Below are 18758 nucleotides of genomic sequence, written 5' to 3'. Positions count from 1 at the left end.
TACTCACTGTGCAAGTCTGGATTTAAATTTCTCAGAGTAAGATTTGGCCAGGAATATGGGAGTTTCAGACAATCAGTATTTCAGTTTGCAGTTCAGAACATGACAGTGTAAAATCCGATCAGTTTGGCAAATGCAGCTATTAGCTTCTCGGCTTCGCACATGTGAAAAGCTGGAATAGGAACAAGCTACATTTCAAAGTATAGTAAGTTACGTGAGAAAAAAAAAAAAAAAAAAAAAAAAAAAAAAAAGATCATGACATGGTAATCATTCCCCCATGGCAATGGGGATCGAAATAAAATATTTACAGTAACATCTTATTTTCTTCCAGAAAATCTGTATTACAAATGAATTCCTCAATAATTCACTCTTGCAATTCACACAAATAAAATCATTCTGGTCATATGTATAATAATTCTGCTACTCAATACAAAAGGTGCCATAAAAATGAAAGGTACTATGGAGACTGTATTTGACTGCATTCATTTCAAGAGTGACAAACAGGTTCTTTGGTCCTGGAGGGTCAAGGTTTTCCTGTATGCACATTGTCATTCAAAAAGAATACAGTAAAATTTGTTTCTGTTATCTTTACTATTGCCACAATTAGTGTGAAACAGACATGAAGAGAGACACTGTCTCAGAAATACGTGACTTCACAAGCCTCTGTAAAACACGATGATGTGTGTCCTGTCACTAAGCATTTAATTTGACAAGGGTTCAGCAGTGTATCATTTAACCAAAGCATCCACTGTAAAAGTTTACTCATCTGTGGGGAATGACACTGCATCCCTGCAGATTCACTGGGGACTCAGAGGTTAGATGATACAGATTCACTGTATAGGTTTGCTTCTTTCTTGATGCAGGATTTAAGATGTGCTACAGTTTTGCTAAGCCTTCTTTACTTTGCCTCATTAATTTAATGTGTATTAAAATTAGGTTCTGTGTATGTAGCTGAGATAGGGACTTTTAAGGGGGTTTTCCCTACTCAAATAAACTAGATATTTTAGATATTAAAAGCATTTATACATCGCACAGAATTAGAACAGATATACACATATAAAGTTTGTTCTATTAATCAGCCCTCAATTTCAAATTAAAAGCATTTGCTAACAAGAGGTTTATATATTTAAAAAGTACTCCAAATATGTACACTACAGATATATTATATGTAAATAATTTACAATACAGCAATCTTAAAAAAATAATTAAATTTCTTTAATCAACAATTTAATTCAAATATGTAAGTAATTAGACACCAGAGTAAGTTAGGATCAGAAACAGACAGGTTTTTTAGGCTGTACAAGGAGAAGAGAAAAAGAACACTATGAAAACAGACATAAATGATGTACAATTGATAGAATGACACCTCTGACGTCTCTCAGCTAATCTCTCTGTTGGAGTGCTACTAAGATGTTGGCAGCGTCATGTCTGGCACCAAACACTGAACGATCACTAATTTCACCTGGGTGCAGCAGATACCAGTGGTTTATTTATGGCAAACAAAAAAAAAAACCAAAAAACCAACATTTTGGCAATAACACCTGAGAACTCGTCAGTAACATGGATAGTAAAGATGTAGCTTAACATCAAATTTAGGTTTTGATTAGCAGAGTACATCTGTGCAGTATAATTTCCCTGAGTTCACTGCACTTAAGAGGTTTTTTCCCCATGTAGCTTTAAATCTGAAGTGACAGACTGTATCATGAGAAAGACAGCTAAAAGAAGCCAACTTTAGAAGTCACAAATTCAGAAAACATTGAAGAGATTGGCAAGTGCTTCACCAAACATTTACATTAAAAATGAATTGTTGTTCTGATTACATCTTAAAGCCAGTAAATGAAGAATAATTTTTTAACTCCTACTAACATTTAATTTTTTAAAGCACAACATATTTGAGCTATTAATACTTTGCACTGATAAGTTACCTTTATGAAGCACCACTACAAAACCTTAATTAGTCATAATTAACCACAAAAAAAGATAGGTCTCATAACTGCTCTTTGTACTTTCGTGGATTTTTTTTTTTTTAAATAGTTATTATTCATGGCAGATACATACCAACTTTAACAGGTAATTACACAAAGTGTGTGGTTTTGCTACAAGCTATCACCGCTCCCATTGGAGTCAGGACAAATGACCACAACTAAACATACCTGGGGAAAAAACCAAACACACTAATTTTTACATTACAGTTTGGACACAGCAAGTCCTCCAATATTTCGATCTGATTCTGTTGAAAATACTTCCTCAGTCTTCCAACATGTGACCAAGTTATACCTAGCTACATTTTCAATTCTGAAAAGCTCAAAATGCTTTCAGAAAGGGAGCAGATTTGCAGACATTATATGATCTTGTCTTTTGGGGAGGGTTGCACAACTATTCTCCCATCTTACACTGGTAGACATAACTAGTTCACAGTAGAAGAAATATTTAAATATGTAAATTCTCACCTACACATGTTGACAGCCCAAGTAAATCTCCAAGATCTGTGACAGAGGATGAGGCACAACTTCACACTACTCCATTCAGTTTAAAGACCAAAAATTAAATACTTGAGAGGAATAAATTGGTACTGAACAGAATGGTGACTATTGTCTGTAACAACATTATTATAAGAATTACTAAGTGCATTGTATTACAAATGCACAAGAAACCAGAAGATATCCACAGAAAATGAGCAGAACTGACCAACACACAACACCAGACTAAATTTCTTAACCATGTTAAATTTTCAAAACTGTACCTGACATATGATTTCTGCCTGTAAGAGAAGAGATAGCATAACAATATTCTGAATTTATAAAGAAAATATTTAATTTCAAGCTCTGCTACACGAAACCCTAAAGTAAAAGTTAAGCAACTACTCCAACTAGCTGTATTAATGATGCCTTACAGTGGAGGTCAAGCAGCCAAGACAAATCTAGCTCAAGTGGCTTAAGAAGTTATGCCTCTAGAGTTAGCAAAAGAGAAGAGGTTACATCTGCTGAGAAACAGAACATTTTCGTAGTTTGAAAAGATCAGCCATGCCCTAGTATCAATTCTTTCAAAGTGGCGGTGCTCAGTTTTTTTGCTGTTCTTTTTGAATAGCAGTTTCCATATCTTCATTGTTCTGAAACACAATTATGCAGCAGCAGAATAAATGTGTTTCTTTGACTGACCACATCAAGAACAGGACAGCAGCTCAGTAACATCTCCTAAAGGCTAGTGCAACAGAATTAGTTTTAATCCTCCAGAACCCACACAAGGATGCTATAGATTAGCTCAGTTTCTCTTTAGGAGATACCTTCCAGCTTTATTTTGCAGTTAAACATTTTTGAGAAGCAGCTAGGAAAAGGCTTAAAGATGTCTGGAACTTATTTCTGATGAAGTAAAAATAACATGCCCTTGGCTTTTAACAGGCACAGAACTGCAATATCCCCATCCACCTTAAGTTGATTGCTAAGAAATTGCTGCAGTGGAATTAAAGCTCAAACATGAGCCAAAAGAGTAAGGAACACTGCTACATGAGCTCTAACAGCACAGAAATAACTGTAGCAATTTTACTCAGACTATTATAAATATCAGTTTGTAGGTCTGATTTAAAAAAAAAAAAAAAACAAACCAACCGCATGATTGACCTTGTCAGTTGAGACTTGCAACTTTAACTGCAATAAGGTACAATATAAACCACGCAGGCACGGTGTTTCTGAGAGCCTTCATAGTACCATGAAAATTAATCTGATAGGACTGAGCTATTCCAGTGATGCTTTCGCTTCCGATGATTTGCAATACCTGTCATTGTCCTTGTCAAAAAGGCTGTGGATTCCTAATGCAGACTTATTAAACTGAAGTCTTCAAGCAACTGAAGTTCTCAAGCAACAGTGATGATAGCTGGTTTATAAGTTGAAAAGCCCCAAAATAATTGCATAGTTAAGATGTGTTTTCCATGACACGTTCCTGTATTATTAACTTATACTTAGCAGAGGTTAGAAACAGTAAAGAGATCCTACACATCTGCTAAAGCTGCCTTACTAAAGCTTCCTTCTAGGATTTTCAGATCTTTATTATATATTTTCAGATAGACACCACTGTAGAAGCCAGAAGATTTAGTATTGTTTTGTCTCTCCAAAACTCTACAAATGTTACTTCACTTACACATAACTCCACTGCACGCTGCTTTGGTTTTACAGCAAAGAATAGTGCTCAGTGCAAGCTATTAATATGATTAAGTACCACACTATCCAAAGTTGGGGGTGGGAGGAGAGAAACCACACAGCTTTAAGTAAGTATACACAGAACAGCTTTTTTTTTTTTTTTTTTTTTTTTTTTTTTTAAGAGCTCTAACCTGGAATCATGAATTTCAGCTGCTTCTCGTTCTGCTACTGGCCTTTCAGCTGAGCTTAAGCAATCACTTTTCTCCATCTCAGCTTCCTCATCTGTAAAGGGAGGTAAAGACATTCACTCCATTTCACAACTGTTATGACATCTATAAAAAGAGAGGCCCTTCCAAGATGTATTGTTATTATGAAATATATATTAAATTACAATTCATCATTGGTTGAATTACCATTGTATGAACAGAACTTGTTCCTGTTTTCATTTTAGTTACTGAGACGGGACACTGTTACTAGTTATCAGCAAAAATGAAACTAATGTTTTTATTTTTTCTAAATAATGACTTCAATTTCTTTCTTTATTTAGGGACAAAATATAACATGGGATTCCAGCAACTGAAAAAAGTAAGTTTTCAGAAGTACATAAGGAAAATTGTACCCATATTCCAAGTACAGATAGAGATGGCTGAGATAAGGCCACTAAACTGGAAATTAGGCACTGAAAAGGAAAGATGCAAAGTTTCACCATGAAGTGCAAATTTTCCTTTTAAAATATTAATTTGATAAGCTATGCAACTTTAGTTTTATGAGGTTTTTCCTAGACTGGATATTGCTAAAAGATACTGTAAACTCTGCATATATTAATATTCTGTATGAAATCATACTATCAAATGAATGTCAAGAGGTACTTAAAATTAGGCTAAAGAAAAATACTGGTGAAATTCCTCCATCTAGTGGCTGTTAGCACACTCACCACAGCCATTCACTATTTCACAGCCAAAAGACAAACGCAAAACATGCAAGGAACCACTGTTCAGCTTCTAGCTGTTACCAAATGCCATTGCCAGGTGAAATCAGTGCGATGTGATTGACTTCATTTCTATAGCTCCAGCTTGACATTCTGGATGCATAATTACACCGACAGAAGATACTGAAATCGTAGCATTTGAGTTTCCCAACAACTGTAGGTTCATCACCATCATGTCACTAAAACTGCGAATATATACGAAGTCTGAATCTGATAACCTTGAAATATCAGCCACATCATGAGTAAATAAGATTGAGTTTTAGCCACTCTGTAAAGGGTAACATTTAGAAAAATAACCGATACTCTACCTAGATAGAAACTTCAATATGCCTCAGACTACTGGAAATAACCTCTTAAGATATCAGCAGAGTACAACAACAATCACTCCCAACAACTGAATATGTAGCATCTTGTATGACAAATTATCTGCTGGTTTCCCAGTCTGCATATCACATACCACCTCCACTACCAGAAAAGCCAGCAAAACATTCCAAAAGCTTAAATTCTTCGACAACTTGCATAGTACTCTAAAAATTATACGTTTAATACTGATCTCTTCTGTTTGATTTTGTATAATAGTTATCAGTTTCAGCAAGTCACCTACAAAATAATAGAATTTGGGGTTTTTTTCTTCTTTTGTCACCAGTGCTTTTCGTAATGAATACGGATTCGCTTTGAGATGTTTTTAATCTCTCACCCTTAAAGAAGGAGGTAGCAAAATATAACCTCCATGACAGCATACGTTTGATAAGTGACCTATAGAATCTTTTTTTTTTCAGCCAGAGGCTTGTAAAATCACTATTACAATTAAGATTTAATCTCTCACCTTGAAAGACCATGATGGTACTAATCCCCATACTGTACACCTTAAAATTAATCTACTATCTTATTTTTAAGCCAGTTTTAAACACTATTAGGGAGCAAATAGACTGAAGAACATAATTTTACAACTTATAAAATCCCTAAATAAACATTAAGTATTTTAGGTAAGCAATAAGCATTCTGCAACTACATCTGCTTCCCCTGTTGAGATACTCTCTAGTGGTTCATATGTCACTCTGCTCCCAGATGAGTTCTCAAAACAGGGATGACATGTAGCTAAACAGTGTTCAGAACCTAATTTTAGACTTGGAGGCATAGACATGTAGACAGGGATTTAATTCAGCTGCTTTAAGAGGCAGGACGCAATGGAGGACATCTGGGCTGCATGCCAATAGTATCAACCAGTGAGACCCACCTAATGAAAAAGAGCAGGTCCCAGGAACCCCTCATCCATAGACCCACTTTGCTTACTGTTTTCCCAGACATGGCCTTGTTCCCACCCCTTGCCTCTTCTCACCAAATCTCAGCTGCTTTGGTCCCAGGCTTACCTCACTCAAGGCTCCCTTTGGGGTCCCTCTTCATGCTGCTGTCTCTAAACCCACTTCTGTGCAAAGCTTCCATGTTCTAACAGCAGTTCCTTCTGCTTCCTTCTTCCCACTCTTGCTCACTCTACTTCACACGCTCTAAACTTCCCTTCCCTGTCCAGCTTCACTCTATGCACAACTGCCCTCACCACAAAGATAAGCTACTGAAACCTGGGGGCGGGGGGCAGGGAATCAACATATTTGTGTGACTATAGGCAGTCTGGAATAATTAAGTAAGTTCTCAAAACACTCAGATACCTTTTGTGGTAATTTCAAAAGACAGATATATCTAAGACAAAATTATCTATCAAAGTCTAGGTACAGGCACCAACTAAAATAAAGTCAAATCCAAATCTGAACTAGAATTTACCAGTTCAGGCTCATCTCAGCCTTTGAATTTCATGTAAGCACAGAACAAGATTACAAGAGAAAAGTTATTACCATAATGTAGGCACAGCACCGAGGACTTGCAGCAACACATTGGGTTGTACAATTCTGCTGAACTCCAAGAGTATGAGTAGATCCACATTAAGTTGCACAAGCTGATAAAGTTTTTGTCACTATTATCTCATTTACTAATATCTTTCATCTATTTTTCCCCATCAGGACTGTGTTTCCAGCAACAACCAGGATAGAAGACTAAGGAAAAATTCTGTAGATGCAGTAGCAACGATAAAGCAGAAGGATTCATTACATCTACCTGAAAACGTGCCCACTAAGCTTCAAAGCACAGACAGAAGGCAAAACAGCATAATGTTTGCAATGAAAGATCAACAGAAAGGTGAAGAAATTAATTCCATCAGGCTCCATAAACGGAGGAGGAGATTTATAATTAAAAAGAGCCCAATTCTGATTTCCATTAACAGCTCTGTTCTCAACTTGCCCATGCTTAAATCTGAGGATAGAAACAACAACAAGTGGAAAAGTCTCTATGAGATCCAAAGAGAAAGAAAGCGGATAATGAAGGAAACTTGTTCTAAATACAAGAGTAATAATAGAAGAATAATCACTCCTTATCACGTTTCTAGAATCTTTGTTGAAGATAAATATAGAGTTTTATACTGTGAAGTACCAAAAGCCGGCTGCTCTAACTGGAAACGGGTGCTCATGGTTCTTAACGGGTTGGCTTCTTCCACAAAAGATATACAACACAACACAGTGCACTACGGAAACTATTTAAAAAGGCTGGATGGATTTGATCACAAAGGAATTTATCATAGGCTCAACACTTACACAAAGATGCTTTTTATTCGTGAACCTTTTGAAAAGCTAGTATCTGCATTTCGGGACAAGTTTGAACATCCAAACAATTACTACCACCCGGTTTTTGGAAAAGCCATCATTTCCAGATACCGAGTCAATGCCACCAAAGAAGCGTTAAGGACAGGCTCTGGAGTCACATTTAAAGAGTTTATTCAATATCTCCTGGATGTACATAGGCCAGTGGGTATGGATATCCACTGGGATCACGTCAACAGGCTTTGCAGTCCATGTTTAATAGACTACGACTTTGTTGGGAAATTTGAAAGCATGGAAGAAGATGCAAACTTTTTTTTGCACTTAATCGGTGCTCCACAAAATTTAACTTTCCCCAAGTTTAAAGATAGGCACTCCAACGAAGAAAGAACTACCACTAAAATTACACAGCAGTATTTTGCACAGCTTTCCCCTTCTCAACGACAACAAAGCTATGATTTTTACTATATGGATTATTTGATGTTTAACTACTCAAAACCTTTTGAAGATTTATATTGATTTGAGAGCTGGGACATTTCCACGGTCATCAGTTGAATTGCATAATAAATCCAGGTGGCTTCTGTTTATATATACTTGTCTGTTAGTAAACAATTGGTTGAAGAGCAGGAAAAAACCCAAAACAGAACCTAAATGGCTAGTGATGTTTACACCTTCACCTTAATTGCCTCCTTTTTCAAATCATATTTTTTCTATAATTTCTCCATGAGATGTATGTACATATATGTATAATACTCTATGTCAGGGCTCCCAAATAAAGCACATAATTTTCCACGCTGGTGTGGCCTGCATTTGCACTGGGAGGACAGTTTGAAACCAGGGAAAACACAACTGACAATTCTACAGTGGAACCAGTATTTCAAACTATTCACTATTCAGAAAATAAGTCTGAAAGTGACAGAGTAGCAAGAAAAAAAAAAAAAAAAAAAAAAAACCACTGAGTAATATTTACAGCTCATCAAAATCTGCAACACATGAAACCACACACTAAAACAGGCACTATGTATTTGAATTGTCATTAATTGTTATTTCCTGATATTTGTAAGTTAGTTAGGAAGAAAAAGTCTATCCCACTTACACTGTTCAAAAACACACTGGTGAAAACAACTAACGCTTAATGACCATGTGAGTGCAGTATTAAACCAGATGTTGCAATTCAGAGTAAGGATGCGTTCTCCCCCTCCAATACTTCCCTTATGGCACATTCATCTGTAAAAAGATAAAATGCAGGCGAACATTTGCATCTTTATAAGTGTTACTAAGATTCTTTTAATCCTTCGCATTAACATAAATCTCTAGTTTAATCTTCATAGTCACCAGGAATATCAAATCTCTCCTTCATAAAAACAAGCAAGAATAAATGCAACTTCCTGCCCAACAGGCTAGTTCTTTTCATTGCTGCAAACAATTTGCACTTGCTTATTCCTGTAGCAATCAGATCTGACTTAACACGCAAAAATACTATACGTGTTTCAGTTCAGTTGTTCATTTTCTGTACTTGAGAAGACTCTCATCTCCAGCAGAAATCTCTTGTGAGAATAAAACACTGGACCTTCCACTGTTTTTGTCATTTAAACATTTGAAATTACAACATTTAAATTGGTCATATTGGAGTAACTCCCAAACTCTGCCACAACGCCAAACTTGAACTCCCCAATAATTTCTAGAGTTTCTATTCCACAACTGGCTTTTTTTTTTTAAATTTTAATAGGAAAAAGAAATTGTTTTAAAACACCTTGTACTGAAAGTTTGACTGACAAATACTGCACACATCATGTCTGACATCAGACTTTCATTTTTTGTTCAGAGCGAAACTGTTTGTGTTAGAAAAGTAATGCGGAAATTACATTGTTCCATGAAACCAGTTACCATTCCCAGTCTGCCCAAGTTCCTCATCACTGCCTTGTTGCTGCAGCTGACCAGCTATTCCACCTTTCCACCCCCTCCAGATGCTTGTTGATCTGCTCACACAACTAGGAAACAGCCTTTTTATTCAAAGTAATTTTTCTGCTAGCCCAGCTCGGATGAACAGTAGCAGGTTGGGGGCCATTCACCTGGGCTGCTCCCCCAACTGGTAAGTGTGGCGGACAGCCTCGTTCAACAGGTCACAGCGAGGAGTATCCAGGGGAAAAATGGTAGAGCCACAAGGTCATGTTTACACCTGAAAGACTTTGTTGGTACAGTTACATATCATTAAAGCGTTCACTGTATGAGTGGAAAAAAATACCAGCAAAATTGCACTTTTGATTGTACCAAACCGGTGCTTTTCCTACCACTACCTCCCCAAATCTATGTTAATTAAAAACGTTTACCACTCCAATAAAAGCTAATGACAGGGGAATAACATTTTTAATGACAAATGAAGATGAAGACTTTGGCAGAGTTTTTGTCTTGGGTAACAAGCATTCCTTTAAACAAAGACTGCTAAATAATTATTTGCATGCTTGTGACAAGCTGTATATGGCACAGTAGCATCTGTTTTACAGTACCTCAAGGAAGACAGAACCACCCTTCTAAATACTTGAACATACTTAATACTGGCTAGTTACATGAATTTGCCTTTATTACTTTCACGACTTACCCCCTACTGACCAGTAGAAACAAGGCAAGAAGTGGTTTCCAAAAAATAAATTCTGGAAAGATATATTTTAAAGTCAGAAGAGATGCATTACCTTGAAAAAAAAAATAAAAAATAAAAAATAAAAAACAAAAAAAACCCTAAGGCAACAGACAGGCAAAGTAATATTTTCATATCAATCACAATATTTAAATAGAAAGCAACAATTTTAACTAGATAGTGTGAAGTTTTCAGATTGCTCATTTCCCTTTGGATTGTCTTTTTTTCCCCACTTGACACTTTCACTTTCAATAATGCAATTGACCTTTTTTCAGAGTTGTTCATTCTGAATTATTTTTCCATATTTTATCCTTCTCTTCATATGGAAGTTTACATTAAACTTCATATGGAAAGTGACAAGTCAAGACTTTGTACAAAAAACCTCCTATTATCAGACAAACAGCCTAGCTCTGAGGTCAGCCAAAGTAAGCATCTTAGATGGCTATAATTAGCCAAAATAATTTCATCAATCCATTGTTTTTTTAATTCTTCTTGATATATCATACGTAAGAGGTGAATTTTGTTACAACTGGACTGTTTACTGAACTATACTCCTAGTTCTCACCCTAAAATTTTCAAGTATTTTTATTCCAAATCCTTCTCTGCCCTACCTCTCTACTCCTATTGTCTTAGAACTCTGTCCACCCTAGAGTTAGGAACTACAAATAGCTCAGGTGCTGATAGCAGTTAAACTGTCCCAGCACCTTCCCTCCACACAGAGGTTAAACAGACCTGCCTCCCAGCCTGAAAAATCCATTCTTAGATCACTTCCAGTACTGGAGATACCTCACTCGACTCTAGCTGGGGCAGCTCTCCACTACTCCTGACATACTGACAGCTTCTGAAAGCCCTACTTCCCATTTTAGGATTTCAGTGACCAGCATATTAGGAGTAAAATGTTCACAGTAACAATTCAGGGGTAAGGATCCAGTTAGAGCAGTCACAAAAGTTGAGGTATGAAGGCACTGAAACACCAACAGAACAGAATGTTAGACCTTATGCCTCAAAGCATTCTAAAGCATGTAGTAGAAAAAGGAAAAGGGATTAACTCAGATACAAAAATACATAGGTGTTCCCTGAATAAATCAATAAGAGCATTTTTAAGATGTAAGACTAATCTAAACAAAGCTCACTTTATTAGCCAGCTTTTGCTGTCCTGGTGCTCCAAGATGCCAGCTGCAGTTCTGCCACTCCACAGGTACCTCAGCATGAGAGCTACGCTAAGTGGTCACCACGCAGCCAGGTGAAACACACTGAACAGCGCCACATGCAGTTTGTTTTCTGGCTTTGCAGAGCCTGAAACTGAAAACAGCAATCGTTTTTTAATTAATGGGTAATGTAAGAACTTGACTTTGGGATAATCTCTACACTAAGCTCATGAGGATCTGAACAAAGTCATCTCCTTTGCAATATTTGTGTACTTAAAAAAATATCCTTGTAATGTGCACAAGTTGAGTGATGGTGATTTGCAGGTTTTTGTATCATAAAAGTCCTCCATACTGCAACATATATTTACTACAGTCGACCTCATGCCAGTACTATCAGTTTATGGGGAATTATATCTCTAAAAATAAAGAAGAATTAAGAGATTAAAGCAAGTTTTCTTAACTCCTTCTGTCCGTAACTTTTCAAAATTTGCATGCTGGGGTTCCAACACTTTTTCCATCACAATCACCTATATTTGATCACATCAGACTGCACAATATAAAAAGTGAAGATGAACTGAGACCACTTTTTTTTGCCACAATTTGGTTTACTGGTTTACTGCTTATCTTCATAATGACTGAAGTAGAGTTTTTGAAGTTTTTAAAATGTAGGTAGAGTTCTGGCAGTCCCATCGTTGTTTGCTCCTGCCCCCCCCAGCCTTGCTCAAGCAAGTTACTGAGAAAGTCCACTACTTGGATGACCAAACAGGATCTTTTTGAGAGAGAGGGATCCACAGAGTAAGAGCGATTCACGAACATGGACTGCATGTTACTACACAGGATGTGAATTTAATTTGTAGTTTCTTTGCATTTCTCCTCCCATTTGGGTAACACCACTGCTGACAGTAAAAGCAAGAGCACACCTATTGCAAATCCATGTATAATTATCTACTTATATACATGCATATAAAGTACATAGAAAAAAATCTGTGCAAATAGCATTATAGATACTAAGGTATCTATTAACAGAAATATTTTAATGTAAGAACTCACAAATACATGTGAGGGAGATACAATCCCACAAAGATGAATTGTAAAATGAATACAAGGAATATCAAACATGCATTTTAAAAAAAATAGTTGTTCTTGGTTTCTTTGCACAATAATACAGATTAATTGCTCAGGCTAACTCAGTACTACATTATATGGAATTATCACAGAAAAGCTGAAAGAGAGGTTTATTTTTTGTTGTTGTTTTGCTGAATTATTATTGTTTTATTATTGACACAAATTGCTTTAAATCACTGAGTTGACAGACATTCTTTTTCTACCCGCAATGAGAAATCACAAAGGTAGCTGGGCATAGTCCAGACAACCATTTGTAAGAGAAACATAAATGTACAAATCTCAGTCTCATCTGCTCATTTTAATTTCAGTGATACCAGAACAATAGCATCTGCATGCAGCAGTAGTTTGTTTTCAGAGCACAACATGAAAGACAAGGCAGACCACAGCCTGTTTGAGCTGATATTGCTTCAAGGGATTATTTTCAGGCTGGCATTGTTATCTGTGGTGACTTCAAAGACACAGCATGCACCTGCACAATCTTGAACAATGACCTGGGAAGCGTCCCAAGCTTCACATGGCAAGACGTATGTAAGTAATTTTCATCCCAACACAATAGCTACTGGTTAAGAAGGGCCAGCAATTTTCTTGACTTTCATCAATGGAACCTAGCAGACAAGCCTGTAAACAAACATCTCTAATGGCCTCCAGCATGATACTGCTGTAAGAACACACTGGAGTTAAGTACAAGAGAGAGAGAGAGAGATTTTACATTAGCTATACCAGTGACAACTGACACTTACCCACTGCTAAGTCACTTTTGCCAAAATTTCTCAGAACTACCCATTCAAACAGAGGTGTCTAGAACTAGACAGGCGGTTAGACTCACAGTAGATTCAAGTTTTAAGAATGGGAGGCACTCACCTGTTCCACACTTCAATTTAATCCTGAAATATGTGAAAGCATTATACACAACGCATCACTTCAGCAGTAAGGGCAAGACAGAGAACATACTGACACAGAATGGGAAGACAGACATGACTAAGCCTTGCTCACTGCCACCAAGCTATTCAGGTAACGTATTAGGAAGCAATTGATACAGTTAGTTGTGACTCGTGCTAGAGAATAACGCTTGCTTTATGACTAGTTTAATAGAAACATTTAGTCTTGTGAAAACATTTTCTGGTCTGATTTAATGAAGAACTCCAAAGATTTTGTTTAAAAATAACACTTTGTGAAGCCCTATGCATACACACAACTCAGTGGACAATTAACTTGCACATAGCAAGGAGCATACGTACATCTCTTCTACGTGGGTAAGTCTTCTAAGTGTCACTTTCCAAGCAGTTTATGCCACAGTGATTTTTACCCAGTTGCACAAATAAGTTATTTTGAATTCTGTCATCCATTGCCATTTTTGCCACCAACTATTTTTAACTGAAGACACACATTGAACAGAATTGCCACAGAGTTCTCCATTACGTACCTACCTTGTACGAGACAAATTCTTCTGTTTAGAAGAACACTACTAGCAAAGTGGTGTTTGCCCTATGTTTCACATTCAGCTTTACAGGACTCAACGATCTTTGCTGGCAGTGTCATCATTTTTTCCTGGAACTGAAAATTATGCTGTCAAGTTTTGAAAAATGAAAGAGGCTTCAAAATCCAACTTTTCCACAGCTGTTTTCCCAGTCTGGGATTCCTGTCCAGATTTATTTTTACTTAATACAGGAAATTTCATCTCAACACATCCAAACATTAAGTAATGTCAGCAGACGCAAAAGGTGTTAACACTATGTTCAGGCAGAGGGAGCAGCAGCCTGGGAAGTAATGGCCTAAGGTGACTGCACTAAGAGCTTGTCCCAACCCATTAAACGCTAGTGGAGGTGGCTTCTTTCCTACAAAATGAAAGCTCCAGGTTGCAGTTCACCTTCACTTCATAAATACAGACTAACTTACATTACAATCTCAATAAAAAGTTATTTTATCTTTAAGCATGCATCCAGACAGCACAACCCTTTCTTGGTACCATGCTGCGACCACAGAAAAATCACACGGGGGTTATGCCAGCCTACACATAGATACACACACTAAAGACCACTGAGCACAGGTTTAGTTTTCTGTTTCTAAGAAATGTCAGATAGCTGACCTGTTTCTACAGTATTCATTCACAGTAACACTCCTACACCTAGTAGTAGTCAGGTATGCTAATGCTTAGGGCAGGTAACTGGGAGATCCAGCCTACTATTTGTCTGTTATCTGACCGTTCTGGGCCTGATTCCATAGAATTGCTCCACTTATTTTTCCCCATCTCTGGTGTGGAGGAAAATTTAAGAATAATATAGTCTTTAGTGTTTTTCTTTGTATTTCATTTACTGATCTCAAATTCATTTTTAATTCACCTACAGCAATATATAACAGAAAAGGTTTTAGCCTGATATTCTCCCCATATCTCCTTTTTTATCAGTTTTTTTAATAATACAAAAAAAAGCCAGAGTCACTACAGCACAGCTAATAAGACCAATAAAACAGACAATGTGATAGAGCAAGAGGCTACAATATTTATATAGTCTCACATTGTATTTCTCCACCGAAATGCATACAGACACAAATCCTGCTCAAGTGACACACCGTATACTCATCAAGGTGATATTGTCTTTATAAATCAGATGTACAGTGACCATTTCAAGCAGTGTGGAAAATGTGGCAGACGTAATATGAGATGGGTTATGAATCTGACAATTTATCCATGTTTATCTGTGCAAAAACATGAGTTTATTTTTTTACTATCTAAAATAAATCTGAGAACTTCATTAGATCATCCCACCAAAATTGAACGTCAGGTTTATATTACAGTCTACAAAGCACACAGCCGCTGGTAATGATCAAAACCATTCACCTTGGAGTTCTTTCACAGGGGGTTTCAAAATTAACCATTCAGAATAAAATGCTAAGCCTGCCACATTTGACCAAAATATAAACACTCAAGAATGAACATGTGCAGAAGTAACATCAATTTCAGAAAAATTCAGAAGATAAAGGGACAATATATATACATCCTGAAACAAGAGAGAGATAAGACTACAGAAAGGAGAAAGTGAGGCAAATAAATGAGAACAATGAAATTCCAGTAAACTGTGTTAAAACACAACCACACTACTTATTTTCATTTCATTTCTGCACCACTGGTTCCAAAATAGCATCACGACACTCACCTAAACATTTTGCCCAATCCTAACTGGAACACCGCTACCCATTTGCTCTGAAGTAATTGTGTTGAGCACAAAAGCAACTTGCTAAAGCTGTATCTAAGCAAGGCAATGACAAAGATGGTAAGAAACAAAGTAATTCAATCAGTGTCAGAATGACAGCAAGTTGAGCCTACTTGTTACAGTCAAGCTAAACAGGCTGCAGGTAACACTGACTGCAGAGGACAGGACAGCCCAGCGGACTCCGTAATAAAAACCATATTCTCATCTTCAATTACCAAGACAACCCTGAAGACAAACCTGACTCACACCAGAGCTGGTACATACTTCAAAGTGGTAACCCTGTTATGAAATGGATTTCCAGATCAATTGATTTTCATTGGCATCTGGACATTCTGATTAAGTTCAAGAGCTTTGTATTGACTTAATTTAATTCAGTGACAAATAAGTTTAGTTGAATTGGTACAGTTTAGTTGAACCTTTGCCCTCTCCCACAGAAGATGCATTTTCAGTTGCCTTCTGCACAGTTGCATTGCCCAGTGAGGTCCCAAATAGTAGATGCCATTTATCCATTTTTTCCTCTTTCACAAGGAGCTACTTCTCTCCCACTATTCATCACTCTAAACTAGGAGAAATAAGCAATTCAAACACATTTTCCCATTCTTTAGCTTCAATTCAGAAATCAGTTGCCTTGCAGATATATTTGACAAGTGAAGCATCCTGGAGTAACACCTTCCAGAATCCCAAGCTTCCCAATCCAAGCAACTTTGAAGGCATTGACTCTTCTGTTCTGTTTCTGCAGTAAAAAGGAAGTACTGACATGGCTTGCTACTTAAGGAGCATTGCCCATTCACAAGTCACACGGACCTTGTAGCAATCTGTGGGTGTTCAAGTCTCAAAAGTATCTTACTCCTCTTTTGTTGTCTTCAATTCAGAATTGATGTAGTCTCACAAATTATCTGCAACCAGAATAGTTTCAAAGCAGATCTATTTGCTTCTTACATATAAAAATCTCCTATCCCTCCCAAAACATCCATAAGGAAAAGAAAAGGACTGCGGAGAAACTACACCGTCCTGCCCTACTAGCAGTCTGGTTTTAAATAGCCTGAATCTTCTCGGTACTTTTTAAGTACATCTGCCTTTGGACTAACGTCCACCTTAGTGTGTGACAATGTCATATGATGCCAAACAGATAGATCTGCCAGTTTTGAGAACCTAAGCTCACAACATGGATTCACATTCTTCCTGAGAGCAATCAAGACCTGCAGACACACTCAGCCTCACTAATCCAAGTCTGTGGAAGAAATGCTAATGCGAATTCAAGTGCATACATCTGCACTTCAGTTCTGCCTTCACTGACTGTTTGATTGGTAATTAAGGCATACATTTGGTTCCAGAGATACAGAAAAAACTCAAATCCCAAAGGAAGTCATCGATTCTGAGCCCAAGGTTATTAATCACACTGCCTCTAATTGTATATAACGTATCTTTACTCCCTCAAAAAAAAATTTTTTTTCCTACATATTATGGGATTTAAATATGTCACAATATCCTGGATATCTTGATTAGAGCTCCTTTAATACAGTGCCTCCGAATAATTCGTAATTTATTTAACACCACTATAAATCTCACAGAAATGAAGAACTCTTACTAATCATTAAGATTAAGCAGAATTTTTAGCCTGACTAGACTAGCAACAAAATTTGATAAGGGGAATTTATTTTTTTTTCTTAAACAGTGCTTTTTACTGTCTTCTTGTAATTAAAGTTTCAACCAAAGTCCCATTAGGCTGATACTGATCCTCCCTGTGAATCAGACCAACCCTCAAGTCTTCACATTTTCAGAGTTAAGTCTCACTGGTAACTAGCATCTGGGAAGGTTTCAACTAATTCAAGCGAGAATTCACTGAGATTAAAAGCCTAAAGAATTTTGTTCCTCACTGACATTTAAAAATTTTTCTACATCACTCCCCTGATCCAGCAAGATCACATGCCCTCACAAAACAGTACACTTGGGCTACTTCACAGGGCAAAGGTAGGCTATAGCAGTTTTAGGTGCCAATTTCAAGTCAGGTAGCCAAAGTACATTAAAGCTCACTATAGATGCCCTCCCTCATTCAGTGGTCCCTCAAGATTAGGGCATAAATATCAGTATAGTCAAAGTCCGGTAGGGCACAGAACCTGTGCCAAGGGGAACGACAGCTACAGGGCAAAAGGAAAGGAAGGACTATACAAAACCCCTGGACAGAGGAAGAACTGGCTTGAGAGAAGTACTACAGGATCTGCCCAAGGGAGAAGACACTATCTACGCACTTGGGCAGCTGGACCAGGACTGCTCTGGCAGTGGAACTGCTTTATATGCATTCCTCTCACCTACAGCAGCTGTAGCAGGGGCATTCTTGCTTCTTTTATGTCTTCTATGCCCCTTACACCTTCTTAGTCCTTCCACAAGTGTCCCTACTTTGGTAAAAGCCACCAATCCCTCCTGCCTCTGGCAAGAGTGCTTCCAAATTTTATTTTCCAAATGATGATCATACATGTCCTCTGTGGGGCTTCATCTACTTGTCACCTTCAACAATCAATGCCAGAGAGAGGCTGTTTCTTTAAATAAGAACGGGATTCCCAGATACAGGAAATGAAAGTCTTGTGTTACCTTAAATATGCATAATAAGTCAGTGTATGGCTTTTTTTTTTTTTTTAAAGCTTTTACCAAACACACCTCAAAACAAGCATTCACTTTGATCAAGAACAGCTCCTAAGCAAGCATTAGAATAAAATGGACACCGTACCTTCTACCATAACATGTAAGATCTTATGATATTTACCATAAAACAGGAACAACAGTGTATACAGCACTTGATCAGCTGCAGAGTTCACCAATACCAGTTTTGTATGTTAGTTTTTTTTCTGCTCCAGAGAACTGAAAAAACTAACAGCATTGTAGC

The 18758-nt window shown here is 37.2% G+C and overlaps 1 protein-coding gene across 1 annotated transcript in view; it reads left to right on the top strand.

The window, feature by feature from the left end:
- The window catches only part of CHST8 (carbohydrate sulfotransferase 8), a 183256-nt gene extending 174704 nt beyond the window's left edge, over window positions 1-8552 (top strand). The window contains exons 3-4 of the mRNA XM_086758211.1: window positions 4678-4715; window positions 7131-8552. Coding sequence (XP_086614337.1) covers window positions 4678-4715; window positions 7131-8279 — 1187 coding nt within the window. The 3' untranslated portion in view covers window positions 8280-8552. The remainder of the gene's footprint in view (window positions 1-4677; window positions 4716-7130) is intronic.
- The last annotated feature ends 10206 nt before the right edge of the window (window positions 8553-18758 follow it).

Source organism: Chlamydotis macqueenii, chromosome 13 (genome assembly GCF_036417535.1).
Source record: "Chlamydotis macqueenii isolate bChlMac1 chromosome 13, bChlMac1.mat, whole genome shotgun sequence".
Lineage (NCBI taxonomy): Eukaryota > Metazoa > Chordata > Aves > Otidiformes > Otididae > Chlamydotis > Chlamydotis macqueenii.
This window is presented reverse-complemented; position numbering and strand designations above follow the sequence as displayed.